This window comes from Eucalyptus grandis, chromosome 10 (assembly GCF_016545825.1).
Source record: "Eucalyptus grandis isolate ANBG69807.140 chromosome 10, ASM1654582v1, whole genome shotgun sequence".
Classification (NCBI taxonomy): domain Eukaryota; kingdom Viridiplantae; phylum Streptophyta; class Magnoliopsida; order Myrtales; family Myrtaceae; genus Eucalyptus; species Eucalyptus grandis.
The window spans coordinates 34534451-34561311 of NC_052621.1; the positions used below are offsets into that span (position 1 = coordinate 34534451).

Sequence of the window (26861 nt, forward strand, 5' to 3'; positions counted from 1 at the left end):
CTTTCTATAATCAGAACAGCTTTCTACAATAATAGACTTTGACTTGTCAACTTTTGCAATAAGTAACTTCTATTGTAGTTAGCTTTTACATAAAAGATTGAAGTATAAACTAGTTTTTTTCTCAACGAGGCGCCTTTTCTTTCCTGGCAAAATAATAACCAGCAATTTACTTACAATCAATAAAATTCGTGTGATTTTCGTCATACTCGGATAACTTTCAAGGGTGATAAATAGTTTGTAATTACCTATACATGTCACGACTTCTTATAGATACTGACAATCAATAACTACTTCTTACAATTAAAATACCCCACGAATTTTATCCTTCGCGTAGAAATCTCATTAGTCGCATATTGCTAAGGTCTCTTTAACATTTCTTTGATAAAAAAGCTAAGACATTATTATGAGGAAAAAGTACAAAAAAGTCATAAACCTGTTACATTAATACCAATAATTCTAAACTTTTAATTAAACCGATTTAGTCCTAAACCTTTTTATATTTGTACCAATTCAGTCCATCGACCAATTTTGGCTGGGACGCTAATTTGGACGCCGGCCGGTGGTTGAACGTTAATGTGACAAATTTTAATGATTTTCTTTTCAAAATTTTTTATTAATTTTTTTTCCTTTCCTTTTCTCCCTTCTTCCTCCTTGGACTGTCCTTGCGGTGGGTGGCAAGTCTCTGGCAAGAGTCGCGGCCCTCGCTCGGCCTCACCTAGGGTCGCGGGCGAAAGCGATTTCGCCCACGGCTAGCAAGGCCATTGCGGTCTTTGCCTAGTGGTTGGCGAGCCTTTGGCCTCGTGATGGCTGCCATGGCCTTGTTAGCTTCGGGCGAAGCTACCTCTCCCGTGGCCTTGGGGAGGGCGAGCGAGGGCTTCGCAGCCCTTGCTTAGTGGCCGGTGAGGCTCGCCGGTCATCGTGGGGACAGTCAAAGAGAAAGAAGGGAGAAAAGAAAAAGAAAAAAAAAAGAAAACAAAAGAAAAAATTTGATTTTTTTTAATTATTAAAAAATCGTCACATCAGCGTTCGGCTATCGGCTGGCATCCATATTAGCGTTTGACCACCGACTGGCATCCACATCAGTACCGGTTGGCCAAAATTGGTTAGATAGATTGAATTTGTATTAATATGAAAATATTTATGACTGAATTAGTTTAATTAAAAGTTTATGATTGGATTGGTACCAATGTAATGGGTTTAGAACTTTTTGGTACTTTTCCCTATTATTATGTAAAACTTAGTTCATCTACTTTGAAATCCATCTAGCTACTACTGTTGAATTCATTGGGTCCCAGTAGATTTAACATAGGGCCTATCAGACACAATGTTTCAAATCGACACAAGGTATATACACATAATTCATCGAAAACAGCCATGCAAGAATTTATCCATTTACATTACATTTGTTGCATTTTATTTTAAGATACTACTAACTACGGTGACAAATTAAACAGGTAACGAAGTTTAGATGTGAAGGTTTCACTGTAGGAATCACCTTTAATCACTGCATGTTCGATGGTACCTCGGTAATGAATTTTATGAACTCATGGGCTGAAATAGCAAGAGGTAGACCTTTATCCCTCATCCCTTGTCACAATAGAACCATTCTGAAGTCAAGGGCTCCTCCTCAAATCACCGGTACTTCTGACAGCTTTGTTCAAGTCAGTGATGTATCAGACTTGAAAGCACTGTACGAGGAAGAGCAAATTGTGTGGAGATCTTTCACTTCGACAATGAGAAGTTGGCGACCCTTAAAAAATGGCGACAACCGATGGACAGGTAGATGCTGTAATCTTCTTTGCTACACGTATAATGTTGTCCTTTAATATTAGCAAAATTTGGTCTTATGGAGTGGTGGCACTTCATACCCACATAATGAAGATACAAGATACTAATTTGTGTTGCAAATGAGTAAGAGTACATCGATCCCCATCGCTTATTGGAAGATCACTCACAATCAATTCCACAAGAATTTTATCTATTTAAACATTTATTGCAAAAATATACATAAGTCCATTATTTCATAAACATCGATTACAGATTTACTTCCATAAATAAAAAAACACTCACGATTCAATGTGAACAACAGATCATAAGCAGCTGCTCCAACTTCGAGGCACTTGCAGCCCTAGTGTGGCGGGCTCGAACCATCGCACTCAAAGATGAAACCGCACCAACTGTTAAAGCTTCTTTTTCCTGTTGATTTCCGGTCTAAGATGGAAACCGCCGATGCCCAGATACATCGGGAATGCTGTGGTTGAAGCTTGCTGTCTCTGCACCGCAGAGAGAGTTGATTGATGAGCCAATCTCTTTCACCGTGGGGAGAATACAGGAGGCAATTGAGAGGGTGAACGAGGACTATGTGCGGTCGTGGATAGACTCCTGGACGTGCATCAATTCGACCTTCTCTCATTGACCTCGCTAGCGTTGGCTTCGTGGCAAAGGTTTGATTATGGCTCCACGGACTTTGGATGGGGAAAGCCAAGGACTTTTTGGCACCGGTGACCTGCGGGAGGTTGTCTATTTATGGCGGATGGGAGTGATAGGAAGGGCATTGTGGTGGTGTTGGGTCTGCCACTTTTGGCCATGAACACTTTCGAGAAGCTGGTCCAACTAGAGGGATAAATGCTCGGCACACCAAGTCCGGGCATATCAAATGCGTTTTCGAAGTGATAAACAGAGGTTGCCATATCGCTAAGGACCCAAAACAAGTCATAAACTTTTCCTTTCGTATCCTTGCGTTCTTGAAGCTAATCCGAGTGATTCTAGACTTTGGGGAGTAACGTAATTGGAATCTCCATCCCTCCCTCCCTCCTCTCTCTCTCTCTCTCTCTCTCTCTCTCTCTCTCTCCCCAAACCCCAAAGAATAACACCATTTGCAAATGATTAATGATATCTTTCTCTCTCTCACACACCAATTAATGATACCCTTCCAGTGGAAAAAAGATATACACAAACGGCCTATTGTTAGAATTTCCAAATTAAGGGTAGATAGAGGCGCTCATATGGAATTTTCTTTATATTAACGGTATATGCTCTCTGTTATTTATTTATTTATTATTATTAAATAAAATTAAAGGCTAGTTATTTGTATTTTATTCTTATATCAGTGATCTAAAATTATACTATATTTTGTCATCTACTGATGTCGATTGGCATTGAAGATGCTCATTTTTGTCATCTACTTATTTGTGTTATTATACAATGAAAATTGTAATTAAAGATACTGCCATTTTAAAAGCCAGCTAGATTACATGTTATGAAATATTATAAGACTAAAATTGTTAATATATCCAGTTGCAACTTCAAGAAGACAATCCAAGTGATCATACACTTTTGGAAGTTATATTACAAGAATTTTCATATTAAAACGCCATGAAGGATTTATTTAATTAGCAATTGGGCTTAAGGCCCGTGTCGGCTAAGTTGGGCCCGGGAAGCCCGGCCCACGGGAATAAGGCCCGTGGAAAGAAGGGGGTATAAAAGAAGGAGAGAGAAAGTAACGTACGTTGAATCAGAATTACGTTTCTCTCCCGCGTTTTCTCTCCCAAAAAGACAAGAGGCATACGGCTTCCAATTTCTTCCCTTTAAGGCTTCATCGGATCGATTCGGCCGGATTCTCTTCCTCCATTGGCGTTTGGTGTTTAATGCGGCTAACAAGGTACGCTCGAATCCGTGGTGTGCTTTACGATCGGTGATGCGTGTTTTCCCGGAGCTTCGTCTTCCGCATTGATTTAGGGGTTCGATTCGGTGTCGAATCCGCGTTTCCGGGGATCAGTCATTCCCAACATTGGTATCGAGCCCTAGTTCACGTTTTCCCGATCAATTTGATGTTTTTGTTTGAAATTTCGCGAAGAAACTCTCGGCCGTACAGTTAGGACAAAAATCCCGACACCCGAGCGTTCTTCGGCTTTTTTTTTTACTATGCTTTCGTATGTCGAAACTGTTTTCGATTGCATAGGAAGAAGCGCGACGTCGAGACGAGTGCGCGATGTGTCGACCGCCGCCGGCGCCGCCACACGCGCCCACACGCGCGGCGGGAAAGGCGCTGCGCGTGGGCGCGGCAGCGCTGGCGGCATTGGCCAGCGCGTGCGGCGCACGCGCGGTCGCGAACCGGCGTGTGCACGCCGCCCGGCGGGCGCGGCGGCACGCGCCGGTCCGCGGACCGGCAGCGTGCGTGGTCACGTGATGACGTCACCGTGGCGTCATCCAACGGGTCGGTAACCGTTCGGATGGCGTCACCGATGGCGTCATCGCTGGCGTCGTTTCGCGGGACGGTCACCGGCCGGCGACCCGACCTACGGAGACCAAGGCACGTGGCGGGCATGTGCGGATGACGCCCGCGTGGCGTCATCCCCGCACGCGCGTGGCACGTGCGTCGGTTCGCGCGGCCGGGCACGCGGCCCGGCGGCTCGGCCGATCCGTCGGTCTGACCGGTCCGTCCGGTCCGGCCGGTCCGACGACCGACGAGCGTTGACCAGCGACGACCGTTGACCGTTGACTTGACCGTTGACTTGACCGTTGACCAAAAAAAAAAAAAAAAAAGAGAGGAAAAGAATGTGTTTCTTTTTCAATTAAGTCTATGTGGATTATATGTAATCCCTTATTTGTTCTGCATTTGTTGCAGGAACAATGCCTCCCAAGGTTGCGCACACTATTCGCGTGTGGAGTGAACAAAAGGAAAGGTCAGTGTCTAAAAGTTGATAGGCGGGCTGACCCGATCATCGATGGGAGAGTGGTGACTTAATTGATCACGTCCTTGAAGTCAACGGGAAAATTCAACAGGTCATATGGAATGGTCGTCCTATGTCACAGTCAGAGATGGTGCGATTTTTCATAAGCACTCTTCCACCTGAATGGCAAGATGTGTTGAATCGCATATGGGATGTCAACGGAGCTGCTTCCTATAAGAAAATTGTGATAGATTTTGTAAATGAATATTACTGTATTGTTACAAGGGAAAAGATCAAGAAATTGAACAAAAGATGATCTTTCCCGGTTCGTGTCTTGCGACTATGTGTTAGTTGTATTGGCTGATGTATGTTAAGTGTGTTTTTGTGGACATATAATGTATTGTTTACTACCCGATTGTTATTGATGTAACAATTGATATGTTAGTTGTATTGATTGAAAGCATCATTGTTTTATTGGAATTCAATTATACATTTGCTTTACATTATTCTTCAGTTCTTTGTGGGTAATTATTTGTGGGTAGTTTAGAAGTTTTTGTAGCTTCATAGAATTGATTTTTGCATAAGACAATTATATTGATGATAGTTTTAAGTTAGGATTTTGGAGGATGATTGGAAACGTAGTGACCTTTTGATTCGAAGCCTTACTTAAAATTATTTATTAATATGATGGGTCTATGCAAATAGGGATGCATAAATGATAGGCATTAATAATTCGTGCATATGTGCGATGTGTTGGATCAATGGCTTGAGCCACAAAGAGCATAGTTGCCGAGCTGAACAAAAGGTGAAAAGCTCAATGGTGACAACTATGAGATATGGCACATGAAAATCAATATGTGCTGGAAGAGCAAGAGGCACTTGAAGCTCTTAACCTAACCATGGTTGAACTCGAAGATGGAAATCTTGCGCAGCACAAAAAGAGATAAAGAAGCTTTGCTGCTTGGAAACGAAAGAACTCTCTCGCTCGCATCACGTTGCTGAGCAGCATGGAAAATGATGTCATGCGGGAGTTTAGGCGTTTCGACAATGCCAAAGAAATGTGGGAGGCATTGGCAGCTAGATTTGGTCATACTTCGGTGACCAGATTGAGACAGCTCACTATTAGGTTTGACTCCTATAAGAAGCCTCATGGTCGAGACCATGAAGCAACATCTTAGAAAGATGTCAAACATGATAATTGAGCTGAAAGATGCTGGCCATGTCCTCACGAGATGAGCAGCGAGGTGCAAGCGGTGATTCGTTCCTTGCCTCGAGTTGGGAGCATATGAAGGTGCACGACCCATAATGAGTCTATCAAAACTTTTGAGGATGCTGTGCGCCATCTTGAGCTGGAAGAGGACCGCCTCTTAGCGTCTAAGCCAGATGCTGAACTATATCATGCTAGTTCTAGCTCAAATGGAGCTTCGGGCTCCAAGCGCAAGCGCCCTAGCTGGTTTGATAAAGGGAAAGGCAAGGAAGAAGCAGGTCCTTCAGGGAAGAAACCCAAATTTAACCAACATGGAAGAGGAAAGCGTCCTCGCATGAAAAAGCTGGCAAGGGTGAAATGCTTCAACTGTGACCAGAAGGGTCACTATGCTCGCGACTGTCGTGAGCCAAAGAAGGTAAACACCCCTTGTGTTTTTCAGAACTTTACTTTTGTGTCGAGTTCTGTGTTCTTAACTGAGTCTAATCCTTTGTGGACTGTGGATTCAGGAGCGACGGACCATGTAGCGAAGGATAGAGGATCCTTTGTGGAATTAGACGAGTACCTCTTTGGAACTAAGTGGATCTATGTGGGAAACAACTCCGAGCTGAAGTGAAAGGAATTGGCACATGCCAACTAAATATGCGTGGTGGAGCGCACTCTATTCCTGCATGATGTCTTGTATGCTCGGAGATTCATCGAATTTGAGTAATACGTATTAGTGTTGGTTAAATTAGGTTTCAATTTGAACTTCTTTAGTAGAGGTGTGAATTTGTTTTTAGATACAAATTACTATGGTTGTGGTTATTTCCTGGATGGTTTCATTGTATTGGATGTTGATTATGTTAACACAAATGCTTGTTATTCCCTTATCACGTCTCCTAATACCTATGATAATGATGTGAATGTGTGGCATGCTAGACTTGGCCACATTGGCTAACAGCGTATGAATAGACTAGCCAAAGAGGGCTTGTTGGGCAACATTGAAAAAGTCGATTTGCCCATATGTAAGCATTGCCTAGAAGGAAAACGACAAGGAAACCATTTGGAAAGGGAAAAAGAGCTGAATTTCCTTTGCATTTAATCCCATGCGATGTACGTGGTCCAATGAATGTGAGAGAGGAAGGCACGGGGCTGTTTATTTCATCACCTTTATTGATGATTATACTCGATTTGGATATGTCTATTTGATTTCTCATAAATCTGAAGCGATAAGTTGTTTCAAAAGGTTCATGAACCTGGTGGAAAATCAATTAGACAGGAAAATAAAAGCATTGAGATCCGATCGAGGTCGAGAATATTTATCGATGAGTTCAGAAAATTATGTGATGAAAAAGGAATAGAAAGACAGTTATCTATTCCATACACTCCTCAACAAAATGGTGTTGCGAGAGAGAAGAAACGAGAACCCTACTGGAAATGGTTAGGTCTATGATGGCGTATGCTAACTTACCTATCACTTTTTGGAGTGATGCGTTGTTGCTATTTGCTGCCTATATACTTAACCGAGTGCCTTCAAATCGGTTACTTCCACTCCATATGAGTTATGGACGGGTAGAAAACCGGACTTAAGTTTTCTTAAGCCATGGGGTTGTGCTGCCTTTACACATGAGTCCTCTCACAAATTTGGGAAGTGGGTCCCGTGAGGAAAGAAGAGTATTTTCATAAGATACTCAGAACACTCAAAAGGGTATGTGTTCATAGGTGAGCAGGAAAGTGGGAGTATAACTGAGTTTGAATCACGAGATGTCACATTCTTAGAGGATGAGTTTCCTAAGAAGGGCGAAATAAGGGAAGATTGTTCCCTATTTGAGACTTTGGATCAGGATAATGATGTTAATGGAGTTCGTCCAAGTGGGAGTAATGTGAGAAGTGATGAATTGAATTCAACTCATTCTCAATTGCAACCATCGAAGTGACGATATCATCATTACCTAATCCAAGTGGGAGCATGATGGAAATGATGTGCAAAGTGTGCAATCTCCCATACGGCGAACAAGTCACCAAAGTATTCCCCGTCAACGTTTTGACATTGAAGGGAAACTTTATGGTTGCTCCACAAGATGAGGATGAGCCAAGAAATATAAATGAGGCTCGAAATGCCCTAGCAAAGAAAGATGGATTAATGCAATGGAAGAGGAAATGGAGTCAATGAAATCAAACCAAGTACGTGAACCAGGGATTTGATCTTCCAAAGGGGCCTTGAGCTATTGGGAACAAATGGGTTCTCAAAATAAAGCGAAAGGCTGATGGCTCAATAGAAAGGCATAAGGCTCGCCTTGTGGCGAAGGGTATAATCAACGAGGAAGGAATTGATTATGAAGATACGTTTTCTCTGTAGTCGAGATTTACCTCAATTCGCATAATTCGGCAATAGTGACTAGTCTGGATCTTGAGTTACATCAAATGGATGTAAAGACTGCTTTCCTCAATGGAGAATTAGAGGAAGAAATATATATGGAACAACCTGCTGGTTTCATAGTGAAAGGCCAAGAAGAAAAAAGTATGTCGACTTTTGAGATCGATATATGGCCTCAAGCAGTCATCAAGACAATAGTATATACGTTTTCATAATGCCATAATGGCATATGATTTTACAATGATTGATGAGGATCATTGTGTATATATCAAAAGATCCAAGGATCAATTTGTGATCATATCATTATACGTTGATGATATACTAATTCTTGGAACGGTATGGAGTTTGTTAAGAATGTCAAGAGTTGGTTGTCTTCCAACTTTGAGATGAAGGATATGGGTGAGGCTGCATACATTCTTGGAGTTAAGATTTCAAGAGATCGTTCGAAGAGATCGTTGTCTCTTTCGCAAGAAACTTATATAAACAAAGTTCTTGAACGATTTCGTATGCAAGATTGTAAACCCATAGACACTCCTATTGCAAAAGGTGAAGGGTTGAGCCACGCAGGTTTGTGTCCAGAGACTCCATAAGAGAAGGAACAAATGAAGCATGTTCCTTATGCAAGTGCTGTTGGGAGCTTGATGTACGCTATGATGTGTACAAGACCCGACATATGTTTTGCGGTTGGAATGGTGGTAGATACCAATCCAATCCGAGTCCGGCCCACATTGGAAGGCTGTTAAGAGAATGCGAGGTATACGAAGGGAGCTGGCTGATTATAAGTTGAATTACTAAGGAAAGGATCTGCGACTTGAAGGCTACTCGGATGCTTTGATTGGGGAGAGATTTAGATGAAAGAAAATCTACCTCGGGATTTGCTTTCTTGCGAGCAATGGCGCCATATCATGGAGTAGTAAGAAGCAAACGTGCATAGCCTTATCCACGATGGAAGCTGAGTTCGTGGCATTATCGACGTGTACAAGAAGGAGTTTGGCTTAAGAGATTCTCGGATCATTTAGGTGTTATTGATAAAGCTGCAAATCAATTGTTGGTTAACTATGATAGCCAAGCAGCTATAGCGTACACCAAAGATCCAAAGTATCATGGCAAGACCAAACATATAGATACCAAGTATAACTTTGTAAAAGATATGGTTGCACGAAAGGATGTGAACTTGCGGTACATATCTACGCATAGAATGGTAGCAGATCCAATGACAAAGCCAATACCTAGAGATGTGTTTTGTGGTCATGTAAAATCTCTAGGATTGCGTAGAGTCTGATGTACTGGATTGTAATTTCCCTGAATTGTTCACATTTATGAAATTTCGTTTTTCATTAATTAATGCCTATGAATCTTTGTGTGATCTTTATGCATCCTAATGCTCAGTGCATTATTTTAAGTTGAGGAAGTATGTCGGACAGATAAGAGATTAGCCCACTCACACGGGTAATCGCCTCTATTTCTTGTGTGATAAATAGAGATGAGACTGTATTTAAGCTTATTATCTAGGTGATAATCGAGTTCGGGCTTAAAATACACATGCCGCCTTAACTAAGTGTTAAGATGAGGACATAATACTTATGATGTCCGAAAGTAAAATACCCACATATTTTACTTTATCTGTCTAAGATGTCGGATGTGAGTTTTGATGAATTTTGTGAATGAGTAGATACGTGAACTCAAGTTAGACATTGGGTATGTCTCGAACTATCATCGTACGGTATTGAAAGGTGTAGACATACGCTCCATGGGAAAGGAGTTAATACCGTAATACGTATTTCATATTACGTATGCATGAGACGACCAATAAGAGTGGCAAAAGTTTGATCTCAACTTTTATGTCGTGTGAGACTCTTGAGGAAGAGAGTTCCTCAATTTCTTAGTCCCCTCAAGACTCTTACTTATTCTCAAGGTTTCTATTTAGTGTTTGCTATCTTAGGATGTTGCCAATGGTCATGAGTTTGATTCGATCTAATGGGACATTTCTAGAAAAGCAAGCTGAACTGAAATTGAGAGTTTAAAGGAAAGAGGAAGATCGATTTTGGAGAATCACATTGTAGTTTTTGTGTTCACTGGTCGACCAATTATGATTGTCTTTGTGATAATTGTAATTGTGAATACAATATATATATCATGTTTAAAAGAGATTAAGAGAGATATAAATGTGATCGATCGATCTAGGGTCTTGCATACTAATCTACTCAGAATGTGACGCCCATTATGAGCTGTTATATATTCTAACAGATGTATAGCAACGAGCTCTCAAAGTATGCTGGTCGCACGGATTATTCACCGTATGAATGTTGAAAGAGGTAAAGAGAATTCTGTTCGGCCCATCATGTTAAGAGAGTCTATGATGGATTATTCTCGATGGGGCTGAGTAGGCCCTGTCCGCCCATGTTGGTTTTGGACCACCATGTGCGAGTGGGAGATGAATGATTTATTTAATTAGCAATTGGGCTTAAGGCCCGTCGGCTAAGTTGGGCCCAGGAAGCCCGGCCCACGGGAATAAGGCCCGTGGAAAGAAGGGGGTATAAAAGGGAAGAGAGAGAGAGAAAGTAACGTACGTTGAATCAGAATTACGTTTTCTCTCCCGCGCGTTTTCTCTCCCAAAAAGACGATAGGCATACGGCTTCCAATTTCTTCCCTTTAAGGCTTCATCGGATCGATTCGACCGGATTCTCTTCCTCCATTGGCGTTTGGTGTTTAATCTGTGGCTAACAAGGTACGCTCGAATCCGTGGTGTGCTTTACGATCGGTGATGCGTGTTTTCCCGGCTTCGTCTTCCGCATTGATTTAGGGGTTCGATTCGGTGTCGAATCCGCGTTTCCGAGATCGTCATTCCCAACACGCCATAAATAGAAACTTCAGGTAAACAGCCCACAGAAGCTTCAACTCTCCAAGATCAGAAGAGAGAAGCCAATCCAATTTAAGGTTACGTTCGTCCCCAATCTCTCTCTAAACCTTTTCATAGGATTTCTGCGTTTGACTAGACACGTTGAAGTCTTTGTTGCTTAGGAGTAAGCACTAAGGGAGGTGTATCCCGTTCCCATTTTACTTGCGTTTGAGGTTTCTTAATGGAACTTATAGGCATAGTCTTCCTTTTACTGGGATCACTTAAACTTTCGGGTTGAATTTTCTATCATGGATGGAACAAACGCAGTGTTTGAGTCTTCATATCGCTTGCTTGTGGTCCTCTAGCTATGTTGAACATGTTGTCCTTGATGTGGCTCACTTGGTAGGGGGATGTATCAGCATTATGATGCTTGCCATGGTTCATGAGGAAGATGATAAAGTCAATTGAGGAAGGGAATTAGGTTTGAGGAAGTCGGAAAGGGACAAGGGAGGGTGTGTATTATGGAACAGATCGGGAGGGATTGAGATAGGGTTTCGGACTTCTCCAGTGGAGTTAGAGCAAATGGTGTGAAAATCTTTTCACTTCCACAATGATAAGTTGGCAACCCTTAAAAAAATGGCGACAACCGATGGACAGGTAGATGCTGCATTCTTCTTTGCTACACGTATAATGTTGTCCTTTATTATTGGCTAAATTTGGTCCTGAGGGAATGGAGTGGTGGCACTTCATACACACATTATGAAGATACAAGATACTAAAGGTTGGAGGTTGTGCTGCAAACGAGTAAAGAGTACATCGATCCCCCGTAGCTTATTGGAAGATCACTCACAATCAATTCCGCAAGAATTTCATCTATTTAAACATTCATTGCCAAAATATACATAATCCTGTTATTTCATAAACATCGATTACAGATTTACTTCTATAAATCAAAAAACACTCACGATTCAATGTGAACAACAGATCTTAAGCAGCTGCTCCAACTTCGTAGCACTTGCAGCCCTAGTATGGCAGGCTCCAACCATTGCACTCAAGATGAAACCACACCAACCGTTAAAGCTTCTTTTTCCTGTTGATTTCCGGTCTAAGATGAAACTGCCAATGCCCAGATACATCGGGAATGCTGTCGTTGAAGCTTGTTGTCTCTGCACTGCAGGGGAGTTGATTGATGAGCCAATCTCTGTCACTGCGGGGAGACTACAGGAAGCAAATGAGAGGGTGAACAAGGACTACGTGTGGTCGTGGATAGACTCCTTGGACGTGTATCAATTTTTCGACCTTCTCTCATTGACCTTGCTAGTGTTGGCCTCATGGCAAAGGTTTGATTATGGCTTCACGGACTTTGGATGGGAAAGCCAAGGACTTTTGGCACCGGTGACCTGCCGGGAGGTTGTCTATTCATGGCGGATGGGAGTGAGAGGAAGGCCATTGTGGTGGTGTTTGGTCTGCCACTTTTGGCCATGGAAACTTTCAAGAAGCTGGTCCAACTTGAGTGATAAATGCTCGGCACACTAAGTCCGGGCACATCAAATGCGATTTCGAAGTGATGAACAGAGTTTGCCACATCGCTAGGTGTCCAGAGTAAGTCATAATCTTTTCCTTTCGTATCCTTGCGTATCAAGTAACTCTTATTTTTTCTTGTTTGGTGGGTTACAGTTCTTGCAGTAAAAATTCACATGCAACTCTCAAACACATCACCAAGAATAGGCCCGCCCTTCTCTCTCTCCCTTTTCCTCTCTCTACTTGTTCAACCATGGCCGCTGCACCACCATTCCGCTCCAACCATGGCCGCTGCACCACCATTCCGCTCCACCATGCCGTCATGTCCGTGCAGTTTCCAGCGCTCAGCCTCACCGCTCCACTGATGTCTCCATTGGGGCGCACATCCAATGCAAGCTAATCGACTCGAACCCGCCATTGCAGTCACCTTGCTCTGCATTTGACTTAAAATATTGTTTAGGTGTTCGTTCGTTCGGTTTGATATTTAAGCATGCAAAATTATTGATCAAAAGTCATATAATTATTCTTTATGTCATTTACTGCAGCCAAGTGTTTATACAGGTTTGGGATCGACGAGTGGAGAAGCAAACACGCTAAGAGGGCTTCGATTTAGCTAGACCCTTTTTTTTTACACCTTGTAAAAATGTCATTGAATATGTTATCTGATTTGAAGTAATGAGATTATTTGTCGAGCATATCATCTTTGACACAGTGAAATAATGAATTTTCAAACTTTATAACCTGATCTTCAAATATCAAGATTGCAAAAGATTAATCATAATCAAATGACAATAAATAAAACAACAAAAATAAAGTATTAGCTCCACGTAGTCCAAAAGATAAAACTAATGGGACAAGAAGTTTATCAAGGGCGACAATTTCTGTCTTTGGTATCTAAGGCGGTGATGAAAATTTTGTCACCTTAGGCAAGGGTGACGAAGTAAACACGACAAAAGGTTCGAGATAAAAAAATTTCGTTCCCTTCATCTAAGGCGACAAAATTCAAATTTGAACCTATGGCAAACTTTTTGTGGTCCGCTAATCAAGTAAAGGAGGAGGAAAGTGTTCTCCAACACCGTCGGGAGGAAAACCGAACATAGTCTCCATTTCTATTTTCTTGTTCGACATGGTCTCTACAGAGGGAGTAAACATTCTCAATTGGAATTCTCATTTCCTTAGATTAGATATTGGCGGCTTCCCTCTAATTATATTTTTACTCTGTTTCTCTCGCATATATTTGAGAATCGATCACGATTTTCTCGTATTTTCTTAGTGTTGTATCAGACAACTAGATAGGAAAAACGTGAAATGGTCCTTGAAAGTTGCCGCATTTGGTCATTCTTTAAGGATAAGATGTACGGTGGTTTTGTTGATATTTGATGTTGATACACCATTCTCATCAAATATGTTCATTTCGGAATGTACTGGAAAATAAGAAATCAAACAATAAATAAATAGAACAAGGAAATAGATTGGACAATAGATTTACAGGGTTCAATCGGTATAACTTATGTCCATGGATAGAGTAACCCATAATTCTAACTCACAGGTTTAACCCTACGATTCCTTGTTAAACAACCTTTCAATCTTACAAAGGAATTTACAAGTCTTACCTACAAGATTTAAATGGCTTCAATATTCTCAGATTAATATAATTCATGGAAAAGCAGTTTCTTGGATACTTTTCACCAAGAAGACCTGCTTCTTACATAGAAAAGCATTGGATCGAAATAGGAAATCAACTCAAATTATTAACTTACTCAAATTATGAGACTTCTTACCGGTACAATATTTCTTTATCGGCGCAAATTCAAGGGATATCTTCAACGCTAAATGCAAAAAAATGTGTTATAGAATATGAATACAAGACAATTCAATGTCGAATTTTTAAAAGGCGTCAAATTCTATAGTTTTGGACAAATTCGATCCCAAATTTTTATGAAATGCATGAGACGTGGTTCGGGGAAAAGTCAACGTCAATCACCCAATGTCAAAGCCAGGATGCTATGACCATCTCGAATTCTCCATTGCACATACTTATGGCCAACAAATCCGATGGTAACATGGGAATTTTTTTCTCTGTTTTAGTGAATTATATGAATTTTTTTTCCCCACGGGAACGGCATGTTAATTGCTACTATCTTATTTTATGCCAACAATGCCTGCCCGAACATGCCATGTGTACCTTCACCGATTGGCTCGTGTGGAGGTCAATGTCGAATCCAAAAAAAGAAAAAGGCGGATGGAGAGAAAGATTATCCTTAGCCCAAAAATTGGTTCGCAAGACGTGGGCGAGTGATGTGCAATTTGTGCACACGTAAGGAAGGGGAAGGTCAACATGCTCTTTCTTACAATTTACAAAGACCTAGACTTTCTGGGCCATCCCAAATGTGCGGGCTCGACCCACCAAAAGACTCTCATATCAATCCACTTGTAAACAGAAGCTCCGGGTCTATTTAAACCGCCCAAAGGAACTTCCACTTCCCAACATCCGAGAAGAGAAGCCAATCTGGTACGTTCCTCTCCAATATCTCTCGCGATATGTTCGTGGTTTTCCTACATTTAACCACACATGCTGTGAAGCTGCAATAACACTTGCTTTCTAGATAGGATCCCTCCATCTGACGATTTTGTTTGAACTTCCAGACCTATTCTTTTCCAAGCACGAGCAGGATATAGAGCTCCGGAACTGCTCTGATGGACGCCTTCAACACCACTGCAAACGATGTCCTGACAATAGAAAGATCCGTCCCCCATACGGTCCTACCGGAACAAGACACGCCGGGGGGTTCCATCTTCTTGAGTAGCATTGATAATGCGGCTTTGACCATCATATCGACTGTTTATGCTTTTGATAGGAGTGATGCGAATGTGGTGGGTGTGATCAAGCATGCTTTGTCCAAAGTTCTGGTTTATTACTATCCGCTTGCAGGCAGGTTAGCTAAAGACTCTCAAGGGAAGTTGACTGTCGATTGCGAAAGAAGTTAGGAGTCCAATTTGTGGAGGCATCGGCTGATTGTCGTATCGAAAACCTGGGCAGTATACAAATTATTGATCCTGATCTTGCAGGAAAGCTTGTTTACAGAGACCCTACTGAAAATATGCTGGAAGATGGACCCCTTTTAACGGTACAGGTGAACAATTTCTTTCTCTCTTTGCTGGTCATAATTGACAGCCCTTTACATTCTATATTCTTTGGCTTTTTTCGTCCATTGTAACGGTGACTTTGTTTTGATCGCCTTAGTTTCGCACGGAATTAGATTGTTAAAATATTATCCCACATTCCCTGTTAACGGGTTTTATACGTTTTTTTACATACATGTGATCTGTCTCTACTTAATAATTTAAGCTTTGGAGTGCTTTCTAACATAGAAAATGTCAAGTTTCACATGCATCCTTAATCTAGTTCATGATAGAGTGACTATTTATTTATAATATATGCGTGACTTTCTCAATGTTGTTGATGAATTTTCATAGTGGAAAAGTGAACTTATTATAAACTAGAAATTTCTTCATAACTTTGCATACTCAATAAGTAAATTTAACCAAACTATTTATTTATAATAAATGCGTAACTTTCTCAGTGTTGTTGATGAATTTTCATATGAAAAAAGTCCACCAGTTATAAATAGAAATTTCTCCATAACTTTACGTAATCAAAAAGTAAATCTAACATGTTAGTTTTACAATGAGTAACTTCTCTCTGGTGTGTTTAGCAACCTTTTATGTAGAAAGTTCAAGCATCAACATGTTAGTATGGTAACTAGTATTTTCTTGATGTGGTGTGAAACATTTTTCGAGAAAATTACCAAAAAAACCCTAAACCTATTGTAATTGTACTAATTCAATCTTAAATTTATTTTTGACCAGTTAAGTCCTAAACCTTTTGTACTTATGCTAGTTTAGTTTATTTGGCCAAAATTTACCGACCGGCACTCGGTGCCGAGCCATAATTTTTAATAATATCTTATTTTTCAAATTATTTTATTAATTTTTATTTATATATTTTTCTCCTCCCTCCTTCCTTTGGCCTTGGTAATGGGCCAACCGAGAGGAGGGTTGGCTAATTGCCGGGCGAGGTGGCCAGGCAAGCTTGCCCAATCACCGGTGGGACAAGCCCTTGCGGATCGGCAAGGGTTCACCTTGTCATTGTTGGGTTTGGTGAGGGCTTGCCTTGTGATTGTTGGGCGAGGATGAGCTCGCCAAATTTGATGGGGGCTCGCCTTGCCGGACCCAACGATAGCGAGGCCTCCCTTGTCAAACTTGGCGGGGCTCACCTCGCCGGTGGCTAGGTGAGCTTGCCCTCGCCTAGTGACGACAAGGTGAGTCCTTGCCTAGCAACTTGCTAGATCTAGCAAGGGCTCGCCTTGCCAAACCCAGCAACGATGAGGTGAGCTCGCCCGATCGCCTTAGTACAACAATTGTACAGCCCTCCCCTTTAGCCAGTTGGCGGAGCCAAAAGAGAGAGGAGGAGGGAGGAGAAAAAAAGAGAACGAAAAAAAAGAGAGGAAAAAAGATAAAAAAAAAAATTTAATAAAATAATTGAAAAAATAAAATATTTTTAAAAAATTGTTGCCGACATCAATTGGCCATTTTGGCTAGATGGACTGAAGTGGCATAATTGCAAAAGGTTTATGACTCAATTTGCAAAAAAAATTAGTTTATGACTGAATTGACATAATTGTAATATGTTTATAACTTTTTTGGTAATTTTTCCAACTTTTTTCCTTTAGAACAATAACTACCGATGTACTAGCAATGAAATACAGTTCATAATCATATATCTAATTTATCATGATAACTTTCAAGTCTTACAACAAGTTTGTAACTATTCCATATACTTGATACCTTTCTGTTTAAAACAGTAACTATCGATTATGACTTATCACCATTAAATTACCTAATGGATTGTCCCTTCTATAAGAAATCTCATTAGTCTGATCTTGCTAGGGCCTGTTTTGTGGAAATGATGTGATGTTATTACATAAACTAGGGGCGATTGCTTTGGGTCTGCCTCCAACATTGTTGAATTCGGTAACATTTAGACTCATCAGATTCAACGGTTATTTGGATGCAAGGAGCATGCCATCGATCCATGAAAAATGGCCATGCAAGAACTTATCCATATAATTTACATTTTTGTATTAGTAACTGTTGAGGCTGTGTAAACAGGTAACAAAGTTTAAATGTGGAGGTTTCACTTTAGGAATGGCAATTCACCACTGCATGGTTGACGGTGTTGGCGCAATTAATTTCATGAACTCATGGGCTGAGTTAGCAAGGGGCAAATCATTATTCCTTATCCCTTATCATGATAGAACCATTTTGAAGTCAAGGGTGCCACCTCAGATCAGAGGTCCTTATGACGACTTTGTTCGCGTGAGTGACGTATCAGACATCACGGCCTCATTTGAGAGAGAGCAAATCGTATATAAATCTTTCCACTTTGACGCTGACAAGCTGGAGACCCTAAAGAAGATGATAACCACCGGTGGACAGGAAATGAGCAGCTGCTCCAACTTTGTCGCGCTCGCGGCTTTAGTATGGCGGGCTCGAAGCATGGCACTCAAGATGAAACCGCACCAACTATCGAAACTTCTCATAGCGTTCGATTTCCGATTGAAGCTAAGAACATCGGTGCCCGAAGGATATTTTGGGAATGCCTTACTCGCACCTTCCTGTCTTTGCACAGCCGGAGAGTTGATCGACCAGCCGATCTCTTCCGCTACGGGAAAAATAAATAAGGCAATCGAGAGGGTGACTGAGGACTACGTGCGGTCATCAATCGACTTCTTCGACACGTATCATTATGATCCTTACTCAGTGAGCTCACTGTTGATAAGTTCATGGTTGAGGCTGGATTATAGCTGCATAGACTTCGGATGGGGAGGGCCAAGGCAGCTCGGCACCGGCAACCCGCTATTGAATCTCTGCTTGTTTATGAGGGACGAGAGTAAGAATAAGAAGGGCACTGTGGTGGCGTTGGGTTTGCCACTCTCGGCCATGAACACGTTTGAAGAGTTGGTTCGTATATAAACTCATTGCCACAGATTGAACACCTCCAAGAGAGCTCACTTATCATTCCAATAATGCAATTTTTTTTTTTTTTGGATAAGCCTAAAAACTGCTGCTTATATGTTCACCGTTTAATTATGACCACGGTTTGCTTTTGCTTTTACTCATTTACTATTATGGTACGCAGCAAGTTCCCATTCTCTCAGAACAGGCACTAAACATTGTGAAAATCTAGGGCATTTCTACCAGCACTCTTCATTGTACCTATCGTCGTTCGACATTAGAAAGCGTTGAATGCAAGATTTACATTACGTGTCATCACTCACGTAATTAGCCGCTAGTGATTTCTAGCTAAAATCGGACATATTGATTCAATTGCTTAAATGTTAACAAATTTTAGAATTCAATTGGAAAAATTGAATGTTTAGGGTTGAATTGGCCAAAGTACAATAAGTTTAGGACTTTTTGGACTATCTTTTCTTCAAAATCAACTAAACTGCAAATGCAAAAACACAGTATTTATTAACACACTATGTGACATCCTGAAATTCGACCCCATCTCGATAACATAAAATTGGCATTTTGTTGACGCGCCTATGGTCATTTTTCTCTAAGTTGGGCCTTTACGAGTTTAACTAACCTATTATGTGAAGCCATTAAGGGATATAAACACGATAGACTTGAGAATTCGATCGAAAATCGATTGCTTAACTATAATAATCGGTAGAGGTCTATACGATACCGTCATAATTGAATTGTGATTGGATATAGGTCAATTCGACGGAATCACGTTATTGAATTGTGAGTGATTCCGTGTGATTGCGAAATTCGCGTTGAACGGCATTAACCCGATTTTCTATCGATATTATACTCGGTACCCGTAATTGAAACCTTGTGATTTTTACGACAACCAAGGGTCGTCTACGAGTCGGAAATGCACAAATGTGGATTGAAAATTATCAACCACGAGTTAAACACGCTAAAATCCCTAAAACCTACCCGGTAGGTTAGGTTGTACTAAAATCACATTCGGTCGATTTTAACCACGAAATTGAATTTGATTTCGGGAATCGGACGTTCGAGTGTGTCAAGATTTATTTTAGGACGTCGTCTCATCTTTCGGCGAATTTTCATCAAGTTCGAGATTTTTGCGGAAAATCAATTTTGGCAAAAATGAAAAAACAAAGGAAATTCGTATGGGCTACCTTGAAGGAATTTTTAGCCACAAAAATAAGTTTGTTTGTGAAGAAATGAGAGGAAATTAGTCATTGGAGGAAGGCTTGATTTATTGGCCGAAGAATTTTGAGGCTTTGGCACTTGAGTGTGTGGGATATTTCCCTTGTCTCCCCCGTTGATTGCAAGTTTGACTCCCTTCCCCTCCTTCTTCTCTCTCTCCCTCCTTGTGCATGCCTTCTCCCTCAACCGACTAGCAGCTTTTGCCTTCTTCTTCCTCATTTCTTCTTCTTCCTTTCCACTCCCTTGTTGCAACACATAACTGACCAGTCGTCTAGCCAAGCTCTGTTTGTTTTCCAGTCCTGCCGTTCGCCTTGTCGTTTTCCACTAGCCGCCTACACTGCCTCATCCGTGTGAGTTAGTGGTGATCATGATCTGGGTCGATGAGGGCCTCCTTCACTTGGTACCTCATCGCTTCAAGGCGTGGTTCCTTAACAAGCCTAATGGGGTTTGAGAGAGTCCATTGCAGGGTTTTGATGGACCTACCGTCTAAACCGAAGATGGGGAGGTAGCTCACCCTATGGACATCGACATCCCATATGGTGTTATGGAGGACCCAGTGCCGGAGTCGGAGGGATTCAGGGTATAGGTCGTTTAGGACCTCTTTTTGAGTCAAATCTTCTGTATATGAACTTGTAGGGTTAACTTGGGTTTTTTTTTTGGTAAAGAAAAAAAAAAAACAAACCAAGTTAACCCTACAATTCATATACGTAAGATTTGACTCAAAAGAGGTCCTAAACGACCTATACCCCGAATCCCTCCGACTCCGGCACCGGGTCCTCCATAACACCATATGGGAAAATTGGGGTTAACTTGGTTTGTTTATAAAGTGTGGTTTGTGAAAATTGCTATCCTACTTTTACTATCCCTATGTTTGATTATTGGTTGGGTGATTATCAGTTCGCTTCCGCATGTGCATGAAATGAATGGGTCAGTAACGCGCCCTGAGAACGTTACAAATTTTAATCGATCACCGAGGGATGTGTGCGTGCCCGAAGTTTGGGGCGTGACACACCATCTCTCTATTAAAATATAACTAACTTGATTGTCCATACTGGGATATATTACATGCTGACAAAAGTACTTATTTCCCTCGTACTTGGCTTGCTCAAACATCGTATTTCTGAGTTTGAATCCAATTGCGGAGCAACATAAACCTTTTGCAACGCGGAGCGACCACCAAAGGCAAAGGAAGAGAAGAAAAGAAGTCAGTCATTGAACCACCACCGTACATCCAAGGTATTCAATTGAACAAGAAAGATATTTCCAGGTATTGGAATACCCAATAAGAGAAAGTTCAAGCGCTTCTCTTCGCGAATGATAAAAGAGGGGTATGTTAAATTATAGGGTTAATACCTTAAAAAACCTCAAACTGGTACACTTATGACAAATTTACTTCAAACTATTTTTTTTACCATGACAAACCCCAAGGCGGTACGCCTGTGACAAATTTACCCCGACTAACTATAAAAAACCCTAAACTGGTACATTTATGACAAATTTACCCCAAATTAATTTATTCGACCACAAAAAACCCCAAATTGGTAAATTTGTGACTAATATACCCTCCGAAAAATTAGATTAATACCACAAAAAAATCACAAAAATTATAAACTATGACAAACAGAGTGTAAAATCCCAAATTGATATATCGGTCAATTGTCACGTGTTATTTAACTTTATAATTTAACAAGAAAATTTAACTAAAATTAACATAGGGTAAATTTGTCACAAGTGTACCAGTTTAGGGTAAATTTGTTAAAGGTATACCAGTTTGGGATTTTTAGTGTCAAAAAAATAGTTTTGGGTAAATTTGTCACATGTATATCAGTTTGGGGTTTTTTAAGGTATTAACTCGAAATTATAACCTATTAAGAGTTCATAATTGACAGAAATGACAGGCGAAGGTCAACGTTCTGCCAAGCCCTGTTTTCTATTTTTTTTATTGTTTGGTAACCTAACCTCTGAAAATTGCGGCATTTTCACCAGTGCATGGGGACATGCCATAAATGCAGTGATCAAATAGACAGAAAATGCATGTGATGGTCAACGCCATCTAAACAATCAAAAAGCTGATTTGTTCAAAATCTTTAAAAAAATCACGAAAATTTCTGGATCGATAATTGCTATCTACCGAACCACAACTTTCCAAATTGAAGAGAAATTCTGGGTCTATTTAAGTAGCGTCTCCGCGGGCACTTCAGTCGTACCACCCGATAATTCAAGTGTTGAACGATCTCTTTCTCTCGTTAATCTCTCTCTTTCTTTCAAGCTCTTGAAGGTATGCAGCCCTTTTCCCGGTTCGGTCGACTAGGTTTATCATAACCTTTCTCACCTAAGATTGTACGATTTTATCTTCTTCACTGTTCTAACTTCTCATGGTTCTTTCTTCAAACAACTCAAGTGGTGTTTACATGTGAGATGAAACATGCTAGACTATCCCGCTTTGCTTGCATGTATAATTTTAGTAGTTTAGTATAATATAGCCTTAACATGTGCATGTCGTGCCCCGCCATCTAATAGCTTCATTTGAACTCTGTAACACATTTTTCTCAGGGAAAAGTTGGACATTAAAATAAAGTCTGAGATATGCCATCGCCTGTGGAGACACCCAAAGTCGTGGATGGCAGTGCCCTAACGGTAGAAAAATCCATCCCTGTCGCCGTGCATCCAGAACATGAAACGCCCGGAGGTTTCCTTTTCTTAACTAGCATTGATCAGGTGGCTCACATAGTTGTGTCGACCGTCTATTGTTTCGAAAGAAGCAACGAGAATGCCGTAGATGTGATTAAACAAGCTCTGTCCAAAGTTTTGGTTCATTATTATCCACTTGCGGGAAGATTAGCAAAAAGCTCCGAGGGGAAGTTGATTGTCGATTGCCAAAAGAAACTAGGAGTGCCATTTGTGGAGGCTGTGGCCGACTGTGACCTTGACAGTCTTGGCGATATGTCAATTCTTCATCCTGATGTTTTAGGAAAGCTTGTTTACAAAGATCCTACAACACAAAATATGCCGGAAACTGCCCCCCTTCTAACTGCACAGGTGAACAATAGTTTATGCACTTAGCAATTCTTGAAAACACTTCACAATCATTCTTACAATTTGCGAATTCTAATCTAATGTCTAATTTATTAACTTGGAGTAAAAACAGGTAACCGAGTTAAAGAATGGAGGTCTCATTCTGGGGATAGCTCTCAATCATTGTATGTCCGATGGTATCTCGGCGATAAAATTCATCAATTCTTGGTCTGAAATTGCAAGAGGCAAGCCCTTATCGGTGGTCCCTTGTCACGACAGAACTATTCTAAAGCCAAGGATGCCTCATCAAATTTGCGGTCCCTACGATGACTTTGTTCAAATAAGTGATGTATCAAATATGACAACTCTCTACGAGAAGGAGCAAAACGTGTGCAGATCATTCCACTTTGACTCTGAGAAGCTGGCAACAGTTAAGAAAATGGCAACAGCTTGCGGACAGGTAATGTTGACTTCTAATAATGTCTGGCAATCGACAACGACATATATTAACCACACGAGGATAAATTCGGAATGATTTGCCAAAAAAGTAAACGTTGGTCGGTTCTTCATTACTTATTGTAGGAGCGCTTACCAAGTCACAATTATTTACCCAAGAATTTAAAGTAATCCCAAGTGCATCAAAATGACATTCAAAGTTATTTAATATAACTTTCAGACAATGAGTGCATCTAAAAGAAAATGGCGGTGAAAATATGGTCGCAAGAAATTCTAGCGATGAAATAGGGACTTCTCACAATTTTTCTTATTTTTTGGTCGCTAGAGTGGTGTTTCCGAAGTCTGATGATATCTAGTCCTCATAAACAACAGGTGAAGCGCAGCATCACCAGCTTCGTAGCACTCACAGCCCTGGTGTGGCGAGCTCGAAGCATGGCCCTCAAGATGAAACCGCACCAACAAACAATGCTCACTATTCCGGTTGATTTTAGGTCTAAGCTAAGCCCTCCCATTTCTGATGGTTTCTTTGGAAATGCCGTGGTCTTCCCATGCTGTCTTTGCAACACGGGAGAGCTGTTTGATGAGCCGATCTCTTCCACTGCGGAGAGAATAGCCGAGGCGATCGAGCGGGTGAATGAAGACTATGCGCGGTCAAGGATCGACTATTTGGACAAGTATGGATTTGAAGAGTTCGCCCTGGGCACGCTACTAATAAGTTCTTGGACGAAGCTGGATTATGGCAGCTCAGACTTCGGATGGGGGGAGCCGAGGCAGTTTGGGACCGGTAGCCTGCCGGCTAAGTCCTGCCTGTTTATGAGGGGATGGAGAAATAAGAAGGACGTCGTGGTGGTGTTGAGTTTGCCATTTTCAGCCATGAACACCTTCCAAGAGTTGCTCCAAGTTTAAGTTGATGCATCTTCAAGAAATCTTCAAGAAAGCTTGTTTATGGTTCCAATATTGCTAGAGCGGTGTGCGAAATTTAGTTTATGAGTTCGCGTGGCAGACTACAAGTGGAATTTCTAAATAAGTTGAATGTGTTCAGCACTCGATAGATATCTTCCTTGTCATCTATAAATCGGTTTTTGTAATTCAGTCTTGGTGCACCTTATTACTTACGCTTATAATTAATTATATTGAATGGGATAATCAATATTAATTTCGACCTCTTGTTTTTACATTTTTGTTATTATCATTTGTTCCCTCTCGTTGTTTAAGATCACTCTTCTTAAAGGTTATTTTATTTGTGGAATGGTTCAATTTCCTTTTCTTTTCCTAAGAAAATCTCATGGAGCCAACAGTATTTTGGGTGTTTTACGATTGGGGCTAACGTTGGCGTGCACTCTAATAATTAGGCAAGTGCTTTACGGCGTAGGAAAAAACATTGATGCCTTTCCGGGGTCGATCTATTTTTGTAGATTAAAGGTCATTCAATCGCGGTTTTTGTCCACAAAGTCTCTCTTAGTTATTATAGAGTAAACCAGAAAAGTTCTGGGAGAAGCCAAATCTCAATCTTAATTGAGCTGATGTCATTTTGTAATTTATTTTAGTTGATTTTGTTGGCGTCTCTCTCTCTCTATCTCTCTCTCCCTCCAAAGAACAACGCCACTTGCAAATAATCAATGAGGGTCTGTCTTAGTTATTATAGAGTAAACCAGAAAAGTTCTGGGAGAAGCCAAATCTCAATCTTAATTGAGCTGATGTCATTTTGTAATTTATTTTAGTTGATTTTGTTGGCGTCTCTCTCTCTCTCTCTCTCTCTCTCTCTCCCTCCAAAGAACAACGCCACTTGCAAATAATCAATGAGGGTCTGTCTTAGTTATTATAGAGTAAACCAGAAAAGTTCTTGGAGAAGCCAAATCTCAATCTTAATTGAGCTGATGTGATTTGTAGTTTATTTTTAGTTGATTTTGTTGTGGCGTCTCCCTCCCACCCACCGCCGTCCCCCAACAAAAAAGAACAACGCGGCTTGCAAATAATCAATAAGCAATTATGACATGCACTAGTGGTGAAATCTTTTACGTAATTGACCTTATAAATCATTAACTTTATATGGTGAAAATAATTATAATCCTGAGTAGATAGCATGAGTGGGTGTCAAAACCAAACATAAATCTATTTTTGTAGATTCAAAGGCCGTTGAATCGCAGTTTTTTTCCACAAAGTCTCTCTTAGTTATTAAAGAGAAAGTTAGGAAAGTTCTAGGATAAGCCAAATCTCAATCTTAATCGAGATGATGATACTTTGTAGTTTAGTTTAGTTGGTTGTGTTGGAGACTCTCTCTCTCTCTCTCTCTCTCTTTCCAAAGAATAAGGCCACATGCAAATAATCAATGAGCAATTATAGCATGCACTAGCGGTGAAATTTTTTACATGATTGACCTTATAAATCATTAACTTTAGATGGTGAAAACAATTATAATCCTGAGTAGATAGCATGGGTGGGTGTCAAAACCAAACAGAAATCTACTTTTGTAGATTCAAAGGCCATTGAATCGCAGTTTTCTTTTTCCCCACAAAATCTCTCTTAGTTATTATAGAGTAGACTAGAAAAGTTCTGGGAGAAGCCAAATCTCAATCTTAATCGAGCTGATGTCATTTTGCAGTTTAGTTTAGTTGATTTTGTTGGCGACTCTCTCTCTCTCTCTCTCTTCCCAAAGAATAACGCCACTTGCAAATAATCAATGAGCAATTATAGCATGCATTGATGGTGAAATTTTTTACATGATTGACCTTATAAATCATTAACTTTAGATGGTGAAAATAATTATAATCTTAAGTAGACAGCATGGGTGGCAAAACTAAACAGAAACCCTAACCGATCTGACCTGAAAAATTTTGGGTCTTTTTAGTTTGGGTAACAAGAAAAACAAATTTTTTGTTTGCTGGTTAGGATCGGTTTGATTTGAGTTATAAGCCGAGCTGAGCCGAAACAAGTTCCGGTCACTATGTGAGAAAGAGAGAGAGAGAAAGAGAGAGAGAGCAATTATGACACACCATGGTCCCATGCAATGGGCGGCCGAGAGAGAGAGAGAGAAAGAGAGCAATTATGACACACCATGGTCCCATGCAATGGGCGGCCGAAAGTGGTGCTGTGGTGGTGTCAGAGTTTTCGTCAACTGTGGGCGGCCAAGAGAAAGGGCGCTCCGTTGTTGGCGGCGGCAACGACAGCAAGGGTGGCGTGGCAGAGCTCAACGATGAAATCGAGGTCACATGGAGCCGTCTGTGTACATGGGTTTTCAACGCTAGGGATGCATGCTCTATTTTTCTATAAACCAAAGCCAGTAATTTTTCCCTTTTTATCACCTAACTGATGTAGCTTGAGATGGACGCTAGGCCTGCGTGCGCTATTTTTCTATAACCCAAAGCCAGTAATTATTTCCCTTTTTATCACCGAACTGATGTAGATTGAGATGGAAGGGTCTGCACTCTACCCAAAATATTCTACGCCTCGAAGATAACGTCATTGGTCGCATCATGAGTGAATTCAACCAATCTTATCTGGTTCTTCATCATTTCTGTAGTTATTGACGACGCTATCATAATC

General features: G+C 40.9%; 2 protein-coding genes across 2 annotated transcripts; both read left to right on the forward strand.

The window, feature by feature from the left end:
* Window positions 1-15293: 15293 nt before the first annotated feature.
* Window positions 15294-18811, forward strand: LOC104421207 (omega-hydroxypalmitate O-feruloyl transferase). Its single transcript, XM_039303026.1, has 3 exons — window positions 15294-15470; window positions 15578-15730; window positions 17769-18811. The coding sequence occupies exons 1-3, from the start codon at window positions 15294-15296 to the stop codon at window positions 18630-18632; spliced, it is 1194 nt and encodes a 397-aa protein (XP_039158960.1). The 3' UTR covers window positions 18633-18811.
* A 3239-nt stretch (window positions 18812-22050) lies between these two features.
* Window positions 22051-24480, forward strand: LOC104421208 (omega-hydroxypalmitate O-feruloyl transferase). The gene is made up of 4 exons (XM_010033088.3): window positions 22051-22125; window positions 22401-22886; window positions 22996-23322; window positions 23691-24480. Exons 2-4 carry the CDS (start codon window positions 22434-22436, stop codon window positions 24222-24224), a joined length of 1314 nt encoding a protein of 437 aa, XP_010031390.2. The 5' UTR covers window positions 22051-22125; window positions 22401-22433; the 3' UTR covers window positions 24225-24480.
* Window positions 24481-26861: the final 2381 nt, after the last annotated feature.